At 41.4% G+C, this 21975-nt stretch overlaps 1 protein-coding gene across 2 annotated transcripts in view; it reads right to left on the reverse strand.

The window, feature by feature from the left end:
- Positions 1-4422: 4422 nt before the first annotated feature.
- LOC115787690 (uncharacterized) overlaps positions 4423-21975 on the reverse strand; it is a 29518-nt gene continuing 11965 nt past the window's right edge. Inside the window, exons 1-5 of one of the 2 annotated variants that reach the window (XM_030740461.1) lie at positions 8091-8151; positions 6654-6959; positions 5905-5997; positions 5306-5428; positions 4423-4751 (exon numbers count right to left, since the gene is read on the reverse strand). In XM_030740461.1, coding sequence (XP_030596321.1) covers positions 4666-4751; positions 5306-5428; positions 5905-5997; positions 6654-6959; positions 8091-8127 — 645 coding nt within the window. In that variant the 5' untranslated portion in view covers positions 8128-8151 and the 3' untranslated portion in view covers positions 4423-4665. Of the gene's footprint in view, positions 4752-5305; positions 5429-5904; positions 5998-6653; positions 6960-8090; positions 8152-21975 lie in introns of those variants that run through there. The other variant, XM_030740467.1, reaches the window with a different exon arrangement.

The following is a 21975-nucleotide window of genomic DNA, read 5'->3' on the forward strand; positions in this document are numbered from 1 at the left end:
CTTGAAAAAAGGCGACTGGACTTCTTTAAGTTCCCTGAAGACGTTTCTCATCCAAAAAGCTTCTTCAGTTCTAAAGAAACTTAAAGCAGTCCTGCCGCTTTTTTCAGGCTCCACAGACTTTACCTCATGTAGTTCAGAATGTAATTCTACAAATTTACTCACTGGTGTTCAATCATGGGTTTCTACGGTCCAAAGGTTTTCAATTAGCGGTTTGTTTTCTGTCCACAGTGACGGCCTAATTAGACGCACCACAAACATAAAAGTCTGAGAAAGAAGAGCAGGAAGGAAAGAAGCAGCTCTCTAAACAGCAAAAAGTGTCACAGTGAGTCCACTTGTATTTTACCCTGCACTGCCGCCTCCTATAATCCACAATCCACGGCTGGACCATGAAGTCAGCACTTCAGTTTCTGCCTGCATTTGAGTTTGATGAATATCAATCACTCACACACAGCCTGCTGTTACAGAGTCATTCTCACACAGTTATCATCTAAATCTGTCTCAATCTTTACAGTCCAGCAGCTTTTCTCTGAAGGGAACTCCACGAGCCCTTATCACAGCAGATCATCTGCCTCCATCTCACCCAGGCTTGAACCTCCTCTGAGGTCTTCCTCTTTTCCTCCTGCCTGGCAGCTCCATCTCCTACATCCTTTGTCCAGTACATCCACCCTCCCTCCTCTGCACATATCCAATCCAGCTCAGCCTCGCCTCTCTGAAACTGAAACTTTCAGTTTGTGCACCTCTGACTATTAAAAAAAATGCCACCTGGAGGTAAACCTGCTGCAGACTTTCTATCGCTCCACAATAGAAATAGAAATGCTGGCTGTACTGCAAGAGACAGAAAGGCCCTGCAGAGTGTTGTTAAAAAGATTGACAAAATAATTGGCTGTCCCCTGCCCTCTTTAGATGACTTGGCAAACTTCTGAGGGTTAAACAGGGCTAGGAAGATCCTGGCGATCCATCCCACCCTAGTCAAGCTCTCTTCAACCTCCTGCCCTCTGGCAGAAGATACGGCTCTGAGAGCCGGACAAATCGGTTCAGAGACATTTCTTTCCCTGGGCTATTACACTTCTAAATAATGCTCTGAATATTAGAAGGTGTAAATAAGTGCAAGTGTGGGGCGGGGGGGAAACAGAGTGTGTAATTTAAAGGGTGGGTTGTGGGGCAGGGTATTCATATGTATGTACCTAGTTATTTGATCTGTTATTTATTTATTTTTATTTTTTTTATTTTTTATTTTTTTAAGACACTAGATAGATTGCTTACATAATTTCGTTGTCACATCACTGCACAATGACAATAAAGGATATTCTATTCTATTCTATTCTATGACAGAGGTCAGACAGCCAAATCATGGAGCCAAGCTGCTGAGAACTGATGATGTATAATGACGTGTGTCAGCCACCAGGATAGCTAAGACTTCAGCTGTGTCCCATTAGTGCAAAAATGTGTCCTATATGCAGAGACAGAGGTTACATCTGATTCTTTAAATACACACACTCTTCCTCACATCAGTGTATTTCCACACTAACACAGGATATTACCGCATGAGCCTGTTATAAACAACATTATCATCATTCATAATATTTTATAATTTATATGGACTGTTAACCTTATTCATTTTTACATCCACAGTTAGATTCTGCTCTGTGATCACCGTACAAGCAAAGTCTGATCATGATTGGTCATTAGCACAAATATAAACCAACAACATCCAGGATAAAAATCCTGTCTCTGTCCTAAAGATGTCCTAAAGTGTTCAGATGCAGTTTTCTATTCACAGAGAAAATTCAGGTTCAAGATGAAGATGATTGCAGCAAAGAGACAAACTGTCAAACAGAAGAAGCCAGAACAGCGAAAACAAAGTCCAATTCAGAGGAATCAGTAAAGCAGCATTATCCTTCATTACAGACACACTCCTGCTTGTTAGATGGTGTTTGATCCCACTAGTTACTCACTTAAACAGTAAAGCTGCAAATCCAGTTAATGATGTGGTTTGAATGAAAGCAGCTTCCTCTGCAGTTACAGCCTGTCACATAAACCACTGAGCTCACATTAGCATGGCCACAGATTAATGTTATGTCATATTTCCTGAATGCTCTCAGTGCAGCAGCTAACATGACAGTCACGTCTCCTGTGTTGTGACACAATGAAACACAACCTGATTAAAGTACTTTCATCCATCTTTTAGTGGCGCTGACCCACTGACTGTGACAGAGAACAGGAAACTGCTCTGTCAGTGTCACTGGGTTAAACCCACGTTTATATGCATATGAATGCAGCTCATTAACCGAGGCCACATTCAGCTGACCGATAATCTCAAGTATTCATGAACTTGACTCCTGAAGTCACAGCAGACATTTATTATCTGCAGAGCTTTTTGTTTGATGGGACCTGATCAGAGAGTTGCAGCTGCACTCTGTAAACTCAGCCTGTTTGCAGGATATGGTAAATGGACTAGTTCTTATAGAGCGCTTTTCTGCTCAGTATGAGCACTCAAAGCACTCACACAACATGTTTACATTTACCCATGCATACAAGCACTTCCATGATTAATTAAGCTAAGTGCTTTAATTATCTAACATTCACACACATTCATACTCCGACAGTTGCGTCGGAGAGCAACATTGGTATGTAGCCAGGAATCGAACCGCTGACCTTCCGATCAGTAGGTGACTGCTCTACATACTGAGCTACAGCCACCCCAGCTTTTCAAAGTGAATGCTTTAAAAAGATGGATCAGACATTATGGGAGATTTTCTGATATGGAATGAGACAAACAGTCGCTGCAGGGAAACACCAGCTCAGCACCAGCCACGCTCCTGCTACACTCGTCCAATGGGATTCATTCACTTGTTCCTACAGAGTGTGGGTGTCCTGATTGTGCTGAATGGGTATGAAAAGTATGAAGATTACACACACAGGCTCACACCCAAAAGTTGAAAGTTAAACAATAACCTGCTCAAAGCAGATTTGGGATTGAAATTGAAAAGTTACAAATGTTAGTTTAACTTCTACAGAGAGAAAGATCATTCACGAGAGGAAAACACTGATCAAACAGCTGCTTCCCAGGAGCAGATGTCCCTGCCAACTGACCCCAAGGTAAGACTGTCCAATTGTCACAGAAACTGCAAAAAAACCCTGAAGAGCTCCATCTCAGACTCCACAGGCCTCAGTTAGCATGTTAAAGGTCAAAGTTCATGACAGCACAATTAGAAACAGATGTTTGTCCATAATGCACTGCAGCACGTTTGGAGGAAACCAAACTCAGCACATCAGCACAAACACCTCAGAGCAGCACGGTGGAGGAGGGCTGAGGATTTGGGCTCCCTGCAGTCACTGAGTGACCTGAACTCCTCTGTACACCAAAGTATTCTAGAGGCACAGGTGAGGCCGTCTGTCCCACATCTACAGGAAAGCTTGGCCAGAACTGGGTCATAAAACAGAACAATGATCTCATATCTGAGGTTGTATTTAAAGCTGACATGGGTAGATGATCATTTGTTATGTCCTGATATGTAAAACTTATTTTTCCCTTCTTTGTGGGGATAAAGATGCCACTGCCAACCTTGAGAATATCACTGACAGATCAGTCTCACTGATCTCCAGGGAGGTCTCCTCTCCAAACCTCCTTGTGACTGAGTTATGAAATGTTAGACATTTTATCCTCAGTATCAATCACACGCTTGACAGTTTTCCAGCCATGCATAGCAGGAATACACCCTGCCTTTCACATGTGGCTGTAGTAGCGTTTCCTTTGAACTGAGCTGGAGAGCTACTTTTTGTTAAGAAATTTTATTTTTAATAACTTTTCCAACTGTTTTAAAATAAAAGCAATGAAATAAATCCTTAAATTCTTACCCTCACTAACCACAACAGATATTCTGACAGGAGCAGCACCTTTAAACTGGGTGTTTCTAATAAACTCAGTTCAAAATCTGATTTGCCTGCCAGCAGTATGAACCAGTATGAGTACAAGGCAGGAGCCTTCAATTCATGATGCAAGGTGGGCTGAAGGAGAAGTTTGTCAGAATGGAGGCTGTTAACCACAGGGAGTGAAGTCTATCCCTGCTGTCATAGGTGAGAGGTTGGATAATTCTCCTTTCCTAAGACTGTTGCTGGTAATCAGAGCTGTAACACACAGATGAGCCACCAAACACAAGTGTTTGTTTAACCCAACAACATCACTGTGGTTCACTGGCTTTAAACCCCAGACTGTACATAAACAAACCCGATTAGCTTACAAGCTTCCACAATTTGATAAAAAACTAAAGTAAAAGTAAACTGGTTTGATTTCTGTTATTAAAGTTATACTCACTCATATTTGTGATCACAATCTTTATTTCAATGAAAAAAAACTAAAACAATAGAAGTTTATCCACATCTGTCCAAATGAAAGCAAAGCAAAAGCACAAAAAAACAAAAATCCAGTGCAGTCTTTGGAAATGTGCAATTTACAGCATCTTTAAATTAAATAATAGTATAAGAAAGGCTGAGTTATGGTCTCTGAAACTCTTGAAGTCAGTCGGGGTTTTGGTTTGATGTTTGAAATGAGGTCATTCCTGTTTGCTTTAGACGGACTTCACAGGTACAACTGCTAAGGTACTGCAAGCTAACCAAAATAGCAGCTACTCGGCTAGCTTGCCTTCTTTGATGTGGGACGGTCTGTCACACGAGTGTATCCCTCTCCTGCTCCTGCTCCAGTTTTCCAGGATCTTCTGGTTTGCATGGTGTGAACCGACCCCGGAAAAACCCTGTGGAGAGGAGGAAACATGACATCCTGCTGGTGACTGCATCACATCTCCTCCTCGCTGAAAGAAGAAGCTTCTTGTAATAATGCACTTCAGTCCAAACTTTAATCCTGTAGTGTTAAAGCTTTGTCTTATGGGTGAGCCTGTCCACCCACAGTCAGTGAGCCGCTGAGCAGACAAACACAACTGAATGTTTCTGAGTTTTTGTTCTGCTGGTTTCTACAGATCCAAACTGCTTACAACGACCATACGAGACAGGAGATGATGGTCTACGTGACTCATAATTTCTCCCACTTTGATGGATGGTTCATTAAGTTCACATTAACAAATTAGACTGGTGACTGAAGTTGATTTCATGGTATTTATGTGGAAAAAACTGTGAAAAACCTTCAAAACAGGATGAAATCTGACTTATTTTACTTTAGTGACACAGACTGAGAATCTGTCAGCTCACATAGTGAGAAAGTCCATCATCCTCTCATTTATAGCAGAGGGGTAAGCCCACCTCTGCACTTCAGTGTAAGACACAACACAGACACGCTGAGGCTCATACTGACCTTTGATTGGCTCACGCTTTATAATCACCAGCACGGTGCAGGCACCAAGACCCAAAAAGAGTCCAACCAGTCCAATGATCCCGAGTGGCTGTGGAGGTCCAGTTGGTGGGTTGGGATCAGGATCTGAACCAGACAGATGATAACAAGCAGTTTTAACAAATATCACTGATGTGTATGTGAGTGTGAGCTGAGATGAAACTCTTGTTCCTAAAGAAGCACAGAGTCAGCCCACAGGCCTCAGCTGCACCCACTGCCTACCACCCAGCTCAGCACCACTAATATCAACCTTATATGGTTCATAATTTATTGTGTGTGGATGGCAAAGAAAGACAACCATTACTGTTACTGTTACTATTGTGCTGGAATTGTTTTTATTGTTTTTGAAATATACAAGAGGGAAGAAGAGCCACAAAAATTTAACGTGAATCTGAATAAATTTACCAATTGCAAATGAAAATCTTAAATAATAAAAACTTAAATAGGAAAACCCAAATACAAACTATTAGTTAATGAAATTAAACAGATAAATTAGACAGTAATTTATCTGAGAGGCCTGCTCATGTTTATGTGGAGGAAATGAGCCCCTGCTTAAAGCTCACCTGTTGGACGCTGATCAGCTGAAGAAGAAGTCTGAGAAGCGTCATCGGCAGATGGATTTTGTGCCGGAGTTGGAGGATATTTGGATGGTGCTCCTGGAATGAGTTGAGTTTATTTTACCAATTTATAGCAAAATCAAATATCTCAGCAACACCCAAAGCACGGCCTTATAGTGTAACAGTGCTGGAAAATAACCACAAAGACCTAAAATGATAATGTGCTTGAAGTAATGCTGTCATCAAAGTCTGTGAAACACAAATTGGGTTTCATAATGACTCACTGTGAGTCACAAATCAATACGGTTTGACCTGAAACTGGAGTACATTTACTCTTTTTTACTCTTTTTTATTATGGCAACAAACAGCCGAGCATCTCATGAACATTATGTGCTGAAATAATTGAAATAGAAAACTTAAAGAAACGCTATTTCCCCTTAGCACGTCACAGGGTCACTGTGGTCAGATATTTGTGACCATATTTACTACTACCATCATCTTCTTGCTGCTCTCTTTCTGTCACACATCACCCCACTCACTCACACCCCACTCACTCCACCCTGCCTGCCCTCCTTCTTCTTCTCTCTGTTGCTTTGGACGGTTGACCCCCGGTATTTAAACTCATTTAATGTGGCTTCATAATGACACTTCTTAACATTCTTAAAATGAATGTTTCTGCATTAGCAGAAAGAGGTTGTTACTGATTAAAAGCACATCTTTCATTGTAGGATTATTGTGTCTATTGTGCGACTCACCCACAACACTCAGGTTAAATGTCTTTGCTGTCCTCTTGCTCCCACTGAAGATCTGGACCTGGTAAAGTCCGCTGTCGTTGGCAATGAGGGATCGAATGGTGAGTGATCCGGTCTTTGTATCCAGCTGGTACTTGTTTGCTGCATTCGTTACCCATTCTCTGTTATCATAGTTGATTAAGACCTTTTGAACATGAGACCAGATAATCTGATATTCATCGTGCAGCTGAGCAGCTCCAGTGATCAGGGTGATGTCCTCTCTAAAATTCCCTGTCAGGGAATTCTGTCCATCAGCATGAACAACTGTCCCTGAGAGAGACAGAGCAGGATAATGAGAATGAAACCCTTGATTTTTCCTCAACCTCCAAACCCTTTGCTTTTAATTCTTTTAGGAGAAACACAACTACACTTGTCACGTTGTCACATTTTTCCTGCCATTAATGGATCTTGTACAATAAGCCAAGTTCACTGAGACAGCATGCAGCTTCAGGGAACACTAACCAGAACAAAAGAGCCCAAATCAAACCCCCATCATGTTTAAGTAGTTTTACAAATCTGCACTGAAACACAAACACACCGGTCTTCCCCGCACTGCGTTCATAACTCAGTCAAAGCCTTTGGGGCTGCATAGTTATAGAGTCAAGTCGCTGTCAGCACTCCAGAGTATAGTTTTAATGTAGCCAGCTCCAATAAATGTTTTTCTGCATGTGTGATAATTGATCTGTTGGTTTCTATTCTCATACTTTAGTAGTGTGAGATTCATAAGTGTAAAAACTCTGGAGCCATGCATATTAGTGTGTAGCTGTATATATGTGACTATTTGCCTGCAGCTGAGTGTGTGTTGCATCACGACGGGCCAGTCGGTGCTTCTCTGCAGTCATCAGAGCCTGTCTGAATTCACCTGCTGTCGTGATTCCTTTGCTGGTTTTCAGACTATGAAAATTGTCACAAAGTATCAGAGGACACGCATGGAGACTGATATGATTTGATACGTATTACTCTCATTTGATCTACTCCCTAAAACAAAACAACAGTACAGGTCTTCTCCACACTGAAGCTTTTTCTCCACTAATCTAATAAACTGAGGTTTTCTGTTTGACTCTGCTTTATACTTTAATTCTTTGATTTTAAACCCACACACTCATGTGTTACTGCTGCTGCCTGATAATAAACCTGCTTATGTGTTCTGCTGGCTGAAAGCTGTGAAAGTTTACATGTGCTTTGTGGTTTTCTTAGCGGCAGAGGCTGTGTGTGAGCTCAGTGGAAGAACGCCGGCATTTACCATCTCACACGGCATGTTACTTCTCACCTGTTAACTCTGTTATAAATTATAAACCCTGCTACTGTGAGGGATATATGCTAAGCTGGTTAAAAGCTGTGTCAAAGTTTACCAAACACCAGTTTCTCTAACATGTAATGAAGAAAAGGTGAGTTACTCACACAGAGCAGCAGACACGAGGAATGCAGAGCAGGACATTTGTAGAGAGAGCAGCAGAGCTCTTCAGACTGTGTGTGAACTGAGGAGTCTGAATGAGTCTCTGCCTGCAGTTCCTTTTTACCCCCCCTCCCCGGTCTCTCTGTCCCCTCCCCTCCCCTCCCCGGTCTCTCTGTCCCCTCCCCTCTCCTGTCTCTCCAACAGGTTTTGAGAGGCAAGTAAAACACACACACCCTCTGCCCCACCAACCTCCACCAAAGACACAGAAAGATCCAGTAAGAGAGCCTTGTTCTTTGCCTTATCTGTATCTCTTTTAAATATTTCTGAGGCACCGCAGTGACACACAGTAACACACAGTGACACACAGTTACAGTTGCCATGTTTATAGTAATGAGAAAACTCATCCCTTTCATTGAGTTCTGTTCAACCCCAAATCTAAAAAATTACATAAATAAAATCCCCCTGAAGTTGCTGAAGAACGGTTAATAAGAAATAAGAATCTGACCTCAGAGTCAGAGGGTGTGGATCTATTTCACACAGCTGTGACAGAACAAGGTAAAAAGATAAGTCCCCTCTGAGCCTCTTTCTCAGCACTGTGAGAGCTCAGTGAGAGGACGATCTGAGTTTAAAGCAGCAGCAGTCAGTTTACCCTCAGACACTGAGAATCTGTGGTTATAAAAAACTTTAGTAATGTTGAATAGTTCAAGGTTTTCAGAGTGTGTAATTGTTGTCCAGATGTTTTCCAGCCTGCTCTGAGCCCCTCTTATGTTGCTTGATGGTGGAGGAAACAAGCTGATCTGGTCTAAAGGCCAATTATGCTGTATACTCTGATTTCTCTTCACATTTTCTTCCCTTTAAGATTTCCAATCACTTCTTATTCTGTCCTTCACTCATCAACAACCTCAACTCAACTCAACTCAGATATACTTTATTTTCCCCACGGGGAAATTTGTCTTGGACATCGTACACAAAGCAAGCTGCTAAAATAATGCAGTATAGCAATAAAAATCATGTCAACCTGTCAACCTGCTGTTTAGAGACTTTTTTGGGATGCTGTGTAAAAATGAAATGCAATGATTGGCAAATCTCATAAATGGAGATTTGACTCAAACATTTCAAAAGTCATTTTAAATTTGCAGGCAGTGACGTGTGACTCTCTCTGTGCTTCTGACGTCTGCAGACAGGACTTTCCACCTGTCAGTGAGTGCTGTACAGTAACAGTGTGCTACAGTGTGCTACAGTGTGGCACTACAATAGTTCAGGTAATGTTCCCTCCTTCATTCCAGCTCCATAGGGGAGGAATTTTGGCAGAAGTCAACTGTTTGGGATGATTAAGTCTTACAGTTTGCATTATTAATGACATGGAATTTAAATTTAAAATTACAGGCTGCTCAGTGTGAACCACAGCCTAATGATGTCTTCAGTTAGGTACAATTACAGCATTATAAAAAAGACTTTATTAAATTAGAATCAGTCACAGAAACATTTCCATGTTTTTTCATCACATGCACAAGGCTCCAGGTTCAGTGACAGAGCTTTAAGCTAAAATCCACACGAGCTTTGTGTCTTCAGCAAATAATAAGTAAGAAGAAGAACACAACAGAGTGAGCAGTTTGCTATTGTTAAGAAATAAAGTCTGACTGATGTGAATGTTTCAGAATGTCTCACCCCAGTGAAAAACAGAAGCTCATTTTCACAGCCTGCATTAGTTCATAATTTTTTATGCAGCTATTTATAGCAAAAGGACGAGGAAAGAGAGAGAGCAGAGGGGCAGCAGGAAGTAGAGGGCTGGATTAAACTGGGGACGCATGCAGTCGCTGTATGTGAGGCAGACTGTGGACTTCTGGGCGTGTCACCAGATTATGTGCAGTTTCTTTGTCCCCGAAAGGAAAATGATTCAGCATAAATGTTCAACAGAAAAGTTTCATCAAATGTTTCATTAACCACCCTCAGCTGTAGGCACCAGATGGTTCAGCTGAGACTTAAATGTCAGATTGATCTAATGCACTGAAACCTCCGTTTACATCATCCAAAATATGAGGAATTAATAATACAAACGATGAGCCTAACTCATCAAAACAGGACAAACACATCGAGACCTGGACTGTTTCATTCTTTGTAAGGTCACATCCTACACACATCAGCCAGTGTGTCTTTGTGTGTTTTTGCTGTTAGTACCTTTTAGAGCATTTTAATGGATTATCAGACCATCCCGGAAGTTTGTTTCGGATTTGGTGACTGGAATTCTTGTATTATATTAGTCTTTCACTCAGAAACTGTTCATGTGTTGGAGTTTATGGATCCAGCCTGTTATCCAAGCTCGCTAGCATTAGCTGATAAAATAGCACTCCACCTTTTCATCCATACAGTAACACAAGGAAGATGGAGGAGGCCAAAACAGCAACATTAAAGAAATGTAGAATCTAAAAGCAGCTACATCCATGTTTTCTGTCTGTGGAGTCCAGCATGTCTGCTGGCTGGAGAAAATGAAGTTGGAACAATCATTTACTGAGGGGGGGGTGAAGGTATCTGACTCTGATGCATCCAGTGCATCCATAAATCTGTGTCAACAACGTTAAATAAAAGCACCATAATCGTCAGAGTCTCAAGAGAAACAATAAGTAATCCAGTAACAGCTGTCACCCTGAGACCAAGTACACTATCCTGTTTGCACTGTGACAAATCAGCTTCAACTCCAAGACTTTATCTGCCATTTGTACTCACACGCAAGGTTTGGGTCCACAGGAGATCTTGTGCAGAGCTTTCGAGTAGGAGTGTAAAATAAAAATACAATAAAATATAATAAAATACAAAATATATAGAATAAAATAAGTAAATATTTACATAAATATATATACACACATATACAAAAAAATAAAAACAGTTACTTAAGTTGGAAGATTGATGGATACTGAACAGCAGTTATTCCACACTGTTACAAACAACACAGTGTAAACTGCACTGTAGATCAGACAGATATTGCACCAACAAGTGCTATTTGAATAAATACAATGCTGAACATCAGGTTTTAGCTGTGTGACAAACACTGCACAGTGGATTATGGTTGTGAACAGTCCTTTACTCTGCCATCAGTCTGACTGTGGCAGGGAAGAAGCTTTTACAGAATCGAGTCCTGTGTGTGATGATGCTGTCTGCTCTACTTTTACTCAGGCTGCATGTTGTGTGTTTGGGCCTGAGGAGGAAGTAGGCAGATTGGTATGGGTCTGTGATTATGTGCTGTGCCCTCTTTTTGCATCGTTGTATTTTTGCAATCGTGGAGTGTAATCTCATTTTTGTTGAGCTGTTGTGTCAGTGAAGGCAAGTCTAGCCTGTTAGCATCTTTTCCTCTGTGGGTGCATACAGACAAACTGCTCCCTTCACCTAAACCAAGAGGCTCCTGCAAAGTCACTTTGATTTAAACAACAGATCAGAACAACTTCCTCATCAGGTTCCTGTTGGTTATTTCATTCACTCCTCTGAGAAAGTCTCTCTTCCCTGACATAAACCTTATTTGGACATTGGCTGTTTCCGCTGCTCTCTCCTGTCTTCACTTTTGAGGAAATACACACTTCTTATGACTTCTAGTTCCAAGTTCCTGTCTTTACAATCAAACAAAATACAAACGGTTGAATTTTAGAGTCAACTGTCATTTTTAGCTGCTTCTGTAATAATCACGTTTCCTTTTTAAAACTCACTGATGTGATTTTGTGATTTGATAAGTAACAGCCTCAGAAGTTGTATGACATTAAATCACTTTGGCTCCTCATCTTCTATTCTAATAAACTAATGTGGAGATTAGACCAGGTCTCTGGCCCCAACATTAGCCAGATCATCTGGTTAAAAGAGAAAAGCATCCCACTGTTCTGACTTGTAACAAGTCCTGTTGTGAAGGGCAACTGTCACCAAGAACCATCAAGAACCATCAAGAACCATCAAGAACCATCACTAAATTCAATCCAGTTTATTTTCTCGAGGACTTAGAAACAGTTCTCTGATCTGCTGTCACTTCCTGTTTATTCAGGTATTCCAGTTCCACTCTCCTAGACTTCTAACCAGTACAAAGTAAAGCACATCCCTCCTGCTGGAGCTGGCTCTCCAAACTCTGCTCCCTCCTCCCCCAACACTTCCATTGTCTGTATAGTTCTTCCAGTTCCCTGAACCCCCCCCATCCTCAGCTGAGTAACTAAGGTGTGTCCACCCACTGTGACTGAAGGCAAAAGTCCTCAGAATGTTGATTAATGGACATTCATTCATTAATATTTTTACATTCTAACATGTTGGCCTGTTGGTTGTTTAAGGGGCTAAAGAGAAATAAGACTCTGCTGTGTTAAACAGAGGGACTCCACAGTGTTGTTGTTTACACATCCACAGTTCGATACTGGGAGGAAACTAAATTCCTTTGGGATTATGTCAGGAATGGCATCTGAGGTGAAAATGTACCAGCTTCCTGCCGTGGTGCTCCTTTGTCAATAAGGGAGCAAAATCTGTTTACATGCAGCTTACATGCACCTCCAATCCCTCCATCATTCTTCACCTGCTTTGCATAGAAGTAACTTCCACAGCATGGAAACAGAATGGTTCCCTGTTAGGATCTGTGCCAGAGGAAGGGAAGCTTACACCAGATTTGTTTGGCTCGCTCAAGCATGATGACATCTAAACACTGTTTAAACCTTAAAGCAGTGAGGACTTTGCTGAGATTACTGGGAATGCTGCACTTGTGTCTGATGGCAACAACTCACACACACTTCATTAAAAACCAGCTGGATTCTACAAGACTGTATCTGTCTGTGCATGACACCCAGACTGACAAAAACCTGCCAAAACTGGCAACACAGAGATATATTTTAAACAGGTTTTGTGCCCTGTTGTGTTTATAAAAGCTCTAATAGGGGATTCGTATGGCAAACTAAGCTGAACTGTATTTACAGTTCTAGATAAAGTGAAATGAATTTAATCCTGGCAGAAAGAGAAATTTTCTGGCACTGAGACGCAGTCATGTGTGTATCTGTAGCCGCCATAGTTTCCCGCGTTTTCATTTTCCCAGATTCCTTCAATCCTTTTAAACAGTTTAAAGCCACCTGATCAGGATACTGCTGTAGAGGAATCATGATCAGATTATGATGATAAGAATTTCATAGACTTTATCTGTCAATAAAGAATCAGTTATTCATCATTATGCTGCACATTGTGCCTCTGATTATACAGAAAGGGCAGGAGGTTGGTATGAAAAGTATGAAGATTACACCCACAGGCCCATAATCACACAGTAACCTGTTTAACGTGATGTTTGGACTGAAACGATTTAAAGTTTCAGATGTTAGTTTAGTTTTTGTGTGTAACATTTATTCCTTTCAGGGATCATTCTCTAATCCAGCAGTCAGAGAGCAGCCGTCACTGTGAGGCCGTTAAACACTCTGTAAGCATCAGTGACGTGTTGACAAACGTAAAGTCTCCTTCAACACATTTAAAGTGCACAGAGTCACTGTTTTCAGTTAGATTAATAAGAGCATCAGCGTCATCTGCTGATTCAAAGAGATTGTATATTTTATGAAAGTCAGAACTCACAGTCCTGCGCTCTGCTGCATCAAAGGTTATGTAATCAGCAGAGCAGAAGAAGACACTGATGAGGTCACTAATTAGACAAATCATGGTCCAATCAGAAACTGTGGATAATGTCATTACCTCTGACAGGTGCTGTACTTAAACACGATTGTACCAAACTATATCCGAGTTCGCCTTTGGCATAAAAACACAAGACTTTCAATACAGCTTTAATTGTTGCTCATTAAAAGGAAACTGTTCCACAAACTGAAGGCAAACACCTTCATCAGCCTTCAAATAAATCTTTGGGTGTGTTCAGCTCGATGCTCAGAGGTCAGTGGCATTCCATTATAATTGGATAAGAGGTAACAGGAAAGGGGACTCTCACTCTGAGTCCTTTAAAACTATCATGAAGTAACAGCGTCACATTAACTACAGGCCAAGCATTCAGCCAAACTGCTGAGTCATACAGAAATGCTCTGAACTGTAGATTGTTTAGAGGCAGAATTCCTCTTAGTTTATAAACGGGGACAATCAGACATGTTGTGAGACTGGAAACAACGTTTGAGTCAAGTAAAATACACCATATAAAATATGGGACAGAACTAAAGAGCAACAGAAAGCATGCTCATGAGAAACTAACTGAAAATAAGAGTTGCTAAAGTTTGCTTGGTTGTAAACAGTTTGTGTCTCTGTGAGCATCGACAGGCCTCCCAGTCATCAAGAAACTCTCCACACAGGGGTGACAGTAAATCATTTAAATGCAGCGTTCAGGGTTTAACAGCTGTCATATTAGAACAAACGTATTCACATCAGGAGCGTGTCAGTACACACAAACAAGCTGCTTCCATCAGGCTGTGCGGCCCTGATCTTGCAGTGATACGATCTCTTTCATGGACATTTTGCTCAGATATAAAAGCCGCTATGAGTCAACGAACCCTTTAAAGTAGCCTGTGAGCCCAGTGCTGTGCACCATAACTCAAACGCTGAGATGACAGACCTGCTTTGGCCTTAAAACCAGCCACATTTGTTCATACTTTTAACATTCAGCATGCTCACTGAGGCCTGTAGAGGTTTGTCTTTTTTTCATATTTTACAAATCTGAGTTAATTGCAGCCCCCTCTCCCCCTGCACCTGCTCAGCTCACGCCTGGTCCTCTGGGAGCTCACAGAGCCTTCACTGTCCACAGACCCTTTCCACTGCTGCCTGAGGCCTTCTTTCTCTGCGCTTGTGTTTCTCCCTCTCTGTCTGTCTCAAAGTCTGTCTCGTGCTTTATGCTGTGCTATTTATATTTGCCTCTCTTAGGTACTCCAGAGACTCCCAAACTCTCACTGTGGTGTTTTATTTTTCCCCTATGCAAATAAGTTTTGAGTGAAAGCATATTCTCCTGTTAGTCGCCTAAAGAGAGAAACATGTGACTCTTACAGAAGATTGTAGAACTAAGATCAACACGAGCTGTTTGCCTTCACAAATCCGGTCAGTAGATGATGGAGTCAGTTTGCACCTGATGTCCCGACTACTTTGGATAATTTGCTCCACCCAAATTAAATATTATCAGCATAATAATAATTTTTTAAAAAGATGCAATTCTTATTTACAGTTTGTCTGACCAATATATAATCATTAAAGCTACCCTACCCTCCAAAGAAATCTCCCTGATTCAATTTTCCTTGTTTATTTGCCAATTAATTTTGGGACCCAGACATATCTACATCAGATAGCACTTGTTTCTCTAACATTAACATTAACACCGTCCTTCCTCTGGTGAGCCAGCACTTTTTTTCACACATGCAGTTGGTACAGAGGAAGCACTGCTGGGGTCATTTCCTATCTGTAGTGTATTCTGGGGTGAGACGCCGGGGCTGTGCCCCCGGTCACAGCAATTGTGTCTTTTGAATGTAACTTTCACACTGTGAAGAACTTCAAATACAAACATCTAAACCTTTCCCATAAGTCACATGATATGAGTAATGTTTCCATTACAGGTTCTTAAACAGCCCCCGATGAGACACAGCAGCCGTGTTTGCAGCTCTAAAGACTCACAGTTGTTCAGCTTGCAGCTACAATATTAGGCATGTATATTATATATATATATATATATATATATATATATATATATATATATGGCTTTATGTCCTTAAACCTCCAAGACTTTGTCCATAATTTAACATGTGCAACAGCCAAAATCTGCTTCCTGCTTCATTCCAATAAACACATAAATATGACAAAGAACTAAACAACAGCAACACAACAGGAAACAACCAGACAGAAATAATAAAAACAAACAGTGAAGAAATGATCAATGACGATAGAAGGACAACAGAAAAAGCTGGTGGCAAAGACGGGGTCTCCACAGCAGTGTGAGAATGACATCGTTTGGTTTGTATAGAAACGTCTGCTGTTTGTAAAATGTTGCACTGACAGAAAGTAATGTTGTTAGTAGATGAAGAGTTTAGTGTTTTCCTTTGTGGTTCATAATATTGCCAGTGAGCATCGACTCGCGTGGCTTTTAGGACACGCTACAGTTTGTGGCTTCGTGTAAACTCGCAGCACCCACTCAGCTCACCCTCACCATGAGGAAAATGTCGTCTTGCCGTAGTCATGTGACAAAGACTCTGACTTTGTCCTGTTGCTGTCAGATATGGAGCCAGGATGCTGTGTTTGTTTCTTGTGGTCTTACAGGCTCAGCGACCAAGTTTGTTAAACTAAAATTAACACAAGCTGCCTTAAAAACCTGATCAATAAGTAGAGGAAGAACACAGGGGAGCAAATGATTTGCAAATGAATGCAGAGATGAATGCAGAGATGAGGTTCAGGAGCTTTCTCTGCAAACAACCACACATACCAGTAAGACCAGGGAGACTGTCTCTGACTGCAGGAGGCCGTAGGGGGCTGGCTGAGAGGCTCCCTGTTTTACATTCTTGGCTCTCTGTTGGTTTGCCAACATGACAGCAGTGGTTTTTAAAAAAGGGCCCACAGAGACCACATAGAGTGTTGCTATGAAATCACAGAGGAGAAGCTGTTACAACTCTGCCACTGAGAGACATACCCCATCATAGGGTGGCACATTATGGTGCTCATTTGGTTTCTTTTTGTCACCAAAGCCCGTAAGTGAGGAAACAAGCTCCAGTCCCAGCCTCCACACCACCCCCTCGGCCCCCTTGTGGGGCTGCTGGTTGTGGGGCTGCTGGTTGTGGGGCTGCTGGTTGTGGGGCTGCTGGTTGTGGGTGTTTTGTTTTTTTTTGTGACACTTCCCTCTTCCTAAAACCTCCTCTGGCAGGATTCTTGGAGCTTTTACATGTTTATTGAATTCTTTTGACTTTAGGATGAGGTGCAACGAATGCGCTGAAACCTCAGCTTAACCCAGACTGTAGAGAGAAAAACACACAAGCAATAACCTAAAAACCCAAACAGCACCTATCAGACCCAAGCTGTTACACTATTTTCATATCAGTTTTTTTTCTATACACACACCAAATGTTTGCTTGTTGTTGAGTGGAGGTGACTGTTATTATGGCTTGTTGTGTGGTACAGACCATTCCTGAACTTTGGGTTTCAGATTCAGTGAATGAAATTCTGCTATTTTATGAGTCTGTCATCCTGCACTAATTAGATCATTTGTGTGTTGTGCACTGCACACATACAGTAGTGAATGCAGCTTGCAGACCAAGCCAGTGTAAGCTGATGAGTTAGTGCTCCACCCTCACATCCATAAAAGGTCACCTTGGGCTCTAAAAAGAAGCTGCTTTAACTGCATGTGTGGCACCAATGAGGCCCCTGAAGCAATCACTTCCTGTTTGGCAGAACAACAGCTGTCTCACACTCATGCGTCCATTTCACACTCCTTTTTATAAAGCAGCCATCTTCATTATTCTGGATGAGTCTGAAAATCTGAGCATCCAAGTAAAAGAGATCATAATCATCACAGTCCCAAGAGAAACAAGTAGTCCACAGCAAGCCCTCGTTCTCGAACAGAGAAGGTTATCCTGTTTGTACTGTGACATAACTGTAGCTTCATAGTGTAGTATGCATTTGCCTTGCAAGGGAAAGGCCCCTCCTTCAAATGTAGGTGCAGAGAAATCCGCTTTGGGATTGTGTCAGGAATGCATCCAGTGTACAAATCTGCCAAATCCAACATGCAGAGCGACCTGCTGTGCACGCTCTCTCAAAACCTCTGAAGTACCACAAACACCTCTCACTGTCAGGTCACCCACAATCCTCACCTCTCTCAAGAAGACAAGCACAGCAACCGATACAAACTCCAGTCAACACAACCCCACAAGGCAGTCATATCACTGCAGGGGAAAAAACCTGACAAACTCTCAAAGAGAACTTTGTTCTTCTCCTTATTTACACCTGTTCAGGTAAACTGGTCACACAGATTCATTCAGTGCTGTCCTGCTCAAAGGCAAACACTCCGGGTCTGTTCAGTCATCAAATAACTACAGGAAATGGAAATCAGGAACACCGACATCAGCTTGGTTATTAAAGTGATATTGACTAATAGATGATAAATACCCACAGCTGGGGATTAAATATCCACTCTGCTACCAGTGAAACACTCGTCTCATCAGCATCTCTTGTAGTTTTTAAATCTGGATCAGTGTGAAAGTTTTACAAGTCAAATGCTTTTCTTGAATGGAAGCACAGGCAGTGCTGGGCTTTTCTTTGGTTACACTTTGTTTGGCCTCTCAGGGCCACCATACAAAAGATCTAAGAACCATTTACAAAAATCAGAAATCATGCAAAGCAGCTCCCATCAAGATCACATCCCTGAGATCAAATGTTTTTTTTTGTTTTGAACCTTGATTTTACCGGGTAAGATGTTTTTGAGCCAGTTCTCATTTACAAACATGACCTGGCTGCAGCTTTTTAAACTTTGTGTAATTCTTCAGCTCTGGGTGTCCCACCTGAATCTGAACCTGCTGGAATATTTAAAAGATAAAAGCTTTAAGAAGAGAAATGCAAATCAAAGACTTTGTTTTACACAACAAGTTAAAGCTGTCAGCTATTGAAACTACAACCTTCAGATGAAATATGAATAACCTGCTACAGTCAGCTACTGTCAGCCAGGTGAAGGCAAACCAAGGATGTTAATGGTGCGTGTGTGTGTGTGTGTGTGTGTGTGTGTGTGTGTGTGTGTGTGTGTGTGTGTGTGTGTGTGTGTGTGTGTGTGTGTGTGTGTGTGTGTGTGTGTGTTTGCTTCCTTTTCACCTCGTACATGAAGTTTGTGGGCTTTGATGCAACAGAGGGGATGTTTGCTCTCTGAAGTTTTCTTATCACTGCCTTAAAAACTGCCTTAAAACTGCCCTGATGTAATAATTTGGGTGGTTCACCTTCTCTCTCCTGTATTCACCAAAGACGTAAAACACTTCCTGTTACTTCTCGTACCAAATTCCCTTCAGTTTCCCATCTTCACCAGCTAACTCTGAGTGTGTCCACCTGCAGCAGCTGAAGGCAAATATCCTGAGAATCTTGACTAACTGGTTTTTGATATCTCACCATCAGAATTTATTGGCATATTTCAGTGTCACACAATGTGAATCTGTACCTCTGTGAATGCAGTTAATGATGAGCTTTGAATGAAAGCAGCATCCACAGCACACAAATCCTCAGTCAGGATTCAGGTCAGAGGGGAAGATTTAACTCCTCTGTTCTGTGGCTTGAATTTCACAATTTCCTCTGTGAAATTCAGATTTGTTAGAACAACATACACATTATACCTTTTTACAGCATTAAGCTGTTTCCTGATCACATGCTTCTTAACAGCACTGAGGAGCAGGATGGGCAGTGGGGAAATTACCAAAAATAGTCACTTGCCCTGTAAATGGCTAACAAGGCTAACAGGTTCATATGGAAGAAATGATGCTCTGCAGTGACAGATAAGAACATTACAATAGAAACACACATTTTTACTCACCGGCATTTCACACTTAGAATGCAAGTGGCAGCATCTGCCCCCCCCTCAGACTTTCCCACTCAAATCAAAAGTTATTCTTTTATATGAAAAATATGACATTTATATTCACATGGTCCCACAAAGTCATACACTAAAATAACTTGTGTGAAGCAGTCTTTAGACTATTTAATGTGTTGAATGTTAGTTTTGGTGTATTCTACACTTATTGCTGTGGCACACACACTCAGTGCACTGCGGGCTCGAAGGACCAGAACTGTTTCTAACTGGATGTGAGAGCGACTGCATCCTGCAGAAACCATCGTATAGCTGCTGCATGTGGGAGAGAAACAAGCACTGAATATCTGAATGTGTCCTGGAGACCCCTCAGGCTGTTTGTGCTGTTTAAAAACTGCCGGCTGACATTTTGATGAGGCCGCCCTCACTGACAGAGACAGACTCACATCACTCTGACTAAAAAGGACACACCAGCTTCAGTTTCATCAGGTTTGGTAGAAAGCTCATCAGATATTATTTATTCCTCAGCCAAAATGCACCACCCAGAAACAACAAAGCTGTTGAGGAAAGCCAACAGGTGACATAATGAGGATGCATGGGGTTAGGATGATTTTATGTCAAGTTTTGCATGCTTTTGTTTTTTGTGTGATATGGGCCACGCCCATGTGGGAGTGGAGGTCCCACTCTAGTCCAGCTGCCAGGCATTTGGAGTCTAGTGCTGGAATTAAGTGACTGGTGTGGGTTTGGGGCCTGCTATAAAGGAAGAAGAGAGGAGGCGTGCTGTGTGTGGGAGAGACAGGAAGTAAGGGGGCATGAGCACAGGAGTGGCTGCGCAAAACGGAGTTGGATTGGAAATCTGAGTTAAGGAAAACATCTTTTTTTAAGGAAGCTCATCTTTTACCTGACCTGGTTGATTTTAAGTCTTTTAAAAAGGGGTTTAGTTTTATTGAGAAGAAGATTCATCTCAATAAAAGTGTGTTTGGAGTTTTTTTTAACAAAGAACAGGACTGGGAACTGCTAAGGAGTGCCTGCATGTAAAGGGAGCTGCAGGAGGGAAAGGTCCACTGTGCCATTAGGAGGTGGCCACCCTGATGAAAGCACTCAAGACTGGAGAGGATAAGACTGAGCTGCAGTCCCAGGATTTCATGTGGAACCCCACTCTCCACTAACGCAAGGCTTTTGAAGATAACCCTGGTGGTGGTGTTCTTGGGCCCTGAATTCCAGGCCAGGATTATACTCCCAGCACAGCATCACACTTTGAAAAGAATAAATTATTGTGAAACTTATTTCCAGCGTGAGAGTGTTGGTGTTTTTTTGCTGGTCACTCCTTGAACCCATTCCTTATTTGGGGCAGATTTGCCCACTTTTTCACAATAATGCCAGTGTTTTGGACAGCATGTGAATGTAAATACAGACCATTACATTAAAAATAGAAAACACATCTTTGTTTTAACTGTGATATCAAAAGTTTGGGGTAATTGTTTCAGAAAATCATTGAATATTACTGCATGCACTGAAAACCCAGATAAGTTGAATCTACTTTAAAAAAAACAAGGTAACTTGTTGCCTTAAATTTTTAAGTAATGAAACAGTTGAATAAGTGCAGGAGATTATATTCAGTGTACTTGAGGCCCTTTTGGAATGAAATGGAAGATCTAAGTTGAATGGACTAATAACAGAGTTTCAGTAACTGAAGATACTTAGTTTAAGCAATCACCAAAGTAAGCACTACTGCATTATCAGTTGAACTCAACTGTATGATCTAATTGACCAAACTTATCTTTTATAGTTAGTGAAAAATTAAAATGGGGGGTGTCACCAGCCTGCTGCTGTGGAATCAAACCCAGGTTATTTGATAGTTAATCTAGCTATGAGGCAGCAGTACTAACCACTACACCACCGTACTGGTCAGCAACAAAAATATTCTTTACAATGTTGAACTGTGTCTGTTTAAATTTGGTAAATAAACAAACATGATAAAACTCAGCCCTGCTGAACACTGGTACATTAACATTTACAAATTACATTTGTCCATAGAACAATAAAAAAACTGTACAAGTAGAGAACCAGAGGGAGAACAAAAACCAACTATTTTATAGTACACACAGTCAAGGTGGAATTGAACCCAGACCTTCTAGATATCTTTCTAGCTGTGAGACAGCTCTGCTAACCACCACATCACCGTGGTGCTTCATATTAATCCAGTCTGTTTAAACCGGTATAAACTAGATTTTTATTAAGTTGTTTGAACTCAAACACATAATTACAATAAGATAGACCATCAACAAGTACAGTCTACTCAGCATTAACAAGTAATGTTCACATTCTAGGTAAATTTAAGTAATATGAACTCAGTATTTTTAAGTGGAATCAAAATCTGGGTTTACAGTGTGGAAACGTTCCTCTCCAAAATCATTCACAGCTGATCGCTCAAA

This window comes from Archocentrus centrarchus, chromosome 1 (genome assembly GCF_007364275.1).
Source record: "Archocentrus centrarchus isolate MPI-CPG fArcCen1 chromosome 1, fArcCen1, whole genome shotgun sequence".
Classification (NCBI taxonomy): Eukaryota; Metazoa; Chordata; class Actinopteri; order Cichliformes; family Cichlidae; genus Archocentrus; species Archocentrus centrarchus.